Source organism: Grammomys surdaster, unplaced genomic scaffold (assembly GCF_004785775.1).
Source record: "Grammomys surdaster isolate TR1022 unplaced genomic scaffold, NIH_TR_1.0 125690, whole genome shotgun sequence".
Lineage (NCBI taxonomy): Eukaryota > Metazoa > Chordata > Mammalia > Rodentia > Muridae > Grammomys > Grammomys surdaster.
The window spans coordinates 1,353,179-1,357,716 of NW_021620526.1; the positions used below are offsets into that span (position 1 = coordinate 1,353,179).

Below are 4,538 nucleotides of genomic sequence, written 5' to 3' on the forward strand. Positions count from 1 at the left end.
CAATCAACCTTGGATTAGGAGAGGATGTCTCTAGACATACAGTGTTCTAAATATACAGGCTAAAAGTTGCTGTTTAAAAGAATATGACTAAAGCATTATCCAGTTCTGTCTACCTTTAAACATAGAGAAGTATTAATGCTGGAGAATACACACATTCAATCACTAACCTAGTCCTCCATGATACTACAGTAAACATAGATCAGCAGACCTAAGGTCGAACCTGCAATCTTCCCTAGTATTGACTTTTTGAAGAGTTAAAATACATATCTAAGAAATAAGTCTTCTGCTCTGCCACTCCAACCCATATCACCTCATGGGGTTCAGGAAACAAGAGACATATCTCAAGATTTGTGATTGTGAGCCTAGTAACTGCCTACTACACATGCTGGGGCAAAGGGTGAAAAGGGGTTCACTTGCAATACCTTGTGCCCCACAAAGAAGTCATAATGGCAGGCAGAGATTTTACTTAAGGGCTTGCTTTCCTGTATCTCTGTAGGCTGTTAACCATTATCTGTGGCATGAGCACTGCTTCTCACTAATGCCAGACACAAATATAGATAGGAGCTTCAGGTAATACCCACCCCCTTTCATCTGTCCATAGCTGGAAGAGACCTTAGCCGTTTCAGAAACACAAGAAAGCAAGTGGCTTCACTAAGACTGATGAGTCAGAAATTTAGGCTGTTGTAATACAGAACAGTTTTAAAAATGTAATACTGTTTATTTAACTTCAAAAACATTTCAGCATTCTAAACATACAAAAAATAACAGAATGTTGCAAATTGCGTTTAGGTACAGAGGGTTCTTGAACTTCCATTGATGCAGTAGTTCTTTGCTTTGCTGACAATGATGAGTTCTACAGTTTCTTTAAAAAGTTTAAAATCTACTGCACTTAACTAAGGAAAAAAACTCCAAACACTTCTCATGCCAGCTGACCCCTCCCCCTTTCCACAGATAAGAATGTTAGCAGAATGCTATGCCACTATATACAAAAACAAGACAACCTGAAGCTAAATGGATGCCCACCGCAGTATCAACAGGTCCAGCCTCACAGTGCACGCCCTGAGCTACGGCCCCCTCCAAAAGGCATCTTCCCCTCACAGCCTCCACGCCAAACAAGGAGCATCAAGAATCTGTCTGGGTTGTTTTGTTCTCTTTACAAACTATAGATATGTACAGTTGAAAACTCAGGGTTTCTAGCCAATAACCATATAGTTAACGCTACCTTACGAGTTGAGAACAAAATGCCAGAAACATCTTCAAATGCCTTGTCACACCAACAGCAAAGTGCACTGAGTGAGGAGGACTCAAGAGTGCCTTTTCATTTTAAAAATGTTTGGAGCTATGTACAACTTTGATACAGTTTCAGGGCGCTCTGGACACCCACGGCCACTTCATGTAAACCACTGACACTTTGAGAAACTACAATATGATCGTGATCAAATTTTGTAATTAAACCTAACAAGGGCAATAGACACGACTCAAATAAGAGATGTGTCGATCACAGCGCTCTCCTACTCTAAGGTATTCACAAAGAGACAGAGTTTTTATTCATCTTCCTCCTCTTCCTCCTCTTCCTCCTCCTCTTCCTCCTCCTCCTCTTCTTCTTCCACCTTTTTCCGGGCAACTTTAGCAGGACCCTTGGCGCCATCAAACTTTCCTTTAGACTTATAGTCAGCAACATCCTGCAGGAAACAGGGATATATTGGGAATGAGTGGCTAAACTCTAGCAGAGGTTTGCTTAAGAAAGCAAACAGGGCAACGATTTCCATATGTAAATATTTCTTGATCATTCAAATTTTCAAGTCAACAGGCCTCCAAGTGTCCTTTTAGTCATGTTAATAACTCAAATCCTTTCTCCACAAAGGGTAGGGTGCACTTTACAGTTCCAGTTTTAAATAGAGAGATGGGGGTTTAACGAGGGAAGGGTGGGAGAACTGTCAGAAGCAAGACTCAGCACACATTGCTATCTTATGGAGAACTGGACCTTTGAGCCAAGGTGAGTGCCAGTCCTGTCCAGCAGAGCAAACACATACCTGTCCAAACAAGAAAGCCCCTTCCTTACCTTCTCATACTTCTCCTTCAGCTTTGCTGCCTTGGTAATATAAGGCTGCTTTTCACTATCACTTAAGTTATTCCACATCTCACCCAGCTTTTTTGCCACATCTCCGATGGAAATGCCAGGGTTTGTGGATTTGATTTTGGGGCGGAATTCCGAGCAGAATAAGAAAAATCCAGACCTTTGAACAGAAATTTATATAAATCAGTTAAGCATGTATCAATTAAGTATGTACAAAAAAACTTCCTAGAGTCTACACACCCCATTCCTTCTTGTAACTATGTAACACAAGCTGTATTCAAAGTTTCCATCCTGCATTCAGGCTCAAGTGCTGGGTTCACATATAAGGTAGGTATGCATGAACATACCACTAGGAAATAATTACTTTTTGCCATGTTTTCTCCTCTCAGGCATAGCATCACTGCATTCAATGCTACACAATCACTAAATGCAATCACTAATTGCAATCACTAAAAGCAAAGTACAGTGTGTCTGTCTTTCTCTTCTAATTGCTTGGTAAAGGAAAATACAACTAAGGGCTCTGGAGTATGTAAGTAGGAAGGACCAGATGGCTACCTCTGCAATCCCAAAGATGAAGTTTTAACTATAGACAAGCTCTGAATTGAAAACTGAGTATTTAGAAGCCTCTGTCACACCGTTTTTTTTTTTTTTTTTAAGGTTCTTTCAAGCAAAGGGAAAGCTTTCAACTGTTACTATATATCCTATAACAACTTACGGAGGTCTTTTAGGGGCATTTGGGTCCTTTTTCTTCTTGCCTCCTTTAGCTGGTCCATAATCTTTCATCTCCCGATCATAGCGTACTTTATCCGCCTTTGCCATTTCATCAAACTTTGATTTTTCTTTGCTAGACATTGTCTGCAAAAAAACAGAAATTAAATTCCTAGATGCAGTAGAACCTAATGGTTTTGTAATTCAGGTGGCAGCTAGATATATAGAACCCCTTGCAAAATGAAAAAAGCTCTGTGCTTAATTTTTAATGTAGAAAACAGCCAGCCAATTGAGGTAAATATGCAAGTGAGCAAGTTGAAAATGTAAAAATGCAAGTGCTAGCCTATGAATCAAATTATCAAATACCTTCCACCTCTCAGAGCACTTCTTGGAAAACTCTGCAAAATTGACTGGAACCTCTGGGTTTTTCTTCTTATGTTCTTCCCTGCATGTCTGCACGAAGAAGGCATAAGCAGACATCTTGCCCTTTGGTTTCTTGGGGTCACCTTTAGCCATCCTGACTGATGTAGGCATAGAAAACAAAGAGAAGAAAAACAACGAACAGATGAGAAGTAAAATAGATACCAAGGGCAAAGCCAAATACAGTTTCTTAGTAGAAACTCTCCTCCCCTCAAATCCTGACACCGGTGGCAGCAGAAGGCAGAGTGAGGAAGAAATTAGCTTCACTGTAGCTTGTCATTTAACTTTTGACCAGCATGAAGAGCGCTGGTTTACAAGTTACTTCTCTAGAGTGATCACCAAGTTCTTCAAATGGGGATAAGGTGGGGTGCTGAGCACTGCACATTACCGAACTGCTATTATTTTGTAGTTTCTACAACCAAAAGTCTGAAGAACTAATGGGAAGACGTTTGTGGACAGGGTAGGTAACAGGAGATAGAATTCATTTCAACTAGGTGGTCGTTCCTTTAATTCTTCCGTTTAAATGGGAAATCAAGGGAAACAAATTTGGAACAGATGTGAAATGTCAGGGTTGCTGACATATCTGCTTTATAAAAATGGCTTTTTAGAATGCTGGTGATCTGTAAAGCAAGCAGGTATCCTTCATACTATTGCTTGAAACCTGTCACTTTTTCACTAGGAAAAGGGGGAGGGGACATCAAAAGGACTAGTCTTTCCCCAGTGTAATGCAGAAACCAGGAATACTTTCTGCAAAGTTTCCAAATAAAATGCAGCTGTGGCGTGTCATCCTCCCTGTCCCCCCCCATTCCACCCCCCCGCCCACTTCCCGCCATCTTTTCCTTTTCCCACACCCAAGGTCATCACGTAAAACTAAAGCACTCCCCTTGGCATCAAAGGCCCGCGGGGCTGCATTAAAGCCCAGCCGCGGCATCCCGGGTGGGGCGGGCCCCCGCACACCGGCGTCCATTCCGGCAGCAGACAGACCATGCCCGGCCACGTTCCCGTTGCTCCGGACACCCATAATTCACCTTCCATTTTGTCCAAAGCCTCGGGATGAAAGAAAGTGCCCGTGAAATCCGCTGCTCCCAACCCCCGGGCCAAGCGCGATGCCGGGGGAGGCGGCGGCGCGGGGGAGGGGGGGACGTGGGGCCCGGCGGGCGACAGTCGCGGTCGCCGCGCCTCCGAGCCCCGCTCACTAAAATGGCTGATCGGCGCGCGGCCGGCGCAGGCGGCGACGGCGGTGAACAAAGCGGCCCGAGCCCCGCCACCGTCGCCCGCTCGCCGGCCCCCACCCCGCCCCGCCCCGCCCCACGCGGGCCGCCCGAGGGCGCCG

General features: G+C 44.1%; 1 protein-coding gene across 3 annotated transcripts in view; it reads right to left on the reverse strand.

The window, feature by feature from the left end:
• Positions 1-684: 684 nt before the first annotated feature.
• Hmgb3 (high mobility group box 3) overlaps positions 685-4,538 on the reverse strand; it is a 5,130-nt gene continuing 1,276 nt past the window's right edge. For 2 of the 3 annotated variants that reach the window (XM_028788008.1, XM_028788009.1), the window contains exons 2-5: positions 3,152-3,306; positions 2,793-2,932; positions 2,063-2,237; positions 685-1,682 (exon numbers count right to left, since the gene is read on the reverse strand). In XM_028788008.1, the coding sequence (XP_028643841.1) occupies positions 1,545-1,682; positions 2,063-2,237; positions 2,793-2,932; positions 3,152-3,301 (603 nt within the window). In that variant the 5' untranslated portion in view covers positions 3,302-3,306 and the 3' untranslated portion in view covers positions 685-1,544. Of the gene's footprint in view, positions 1,683-2,062; positions 2,238-2,792; positions 2,933-3,151; positions 3,307-4,233; positions 4,253-4,538 lie in introns of those variants that run through there. The other variant, XM_028788007.1, reaches the window with a different exon arrangement.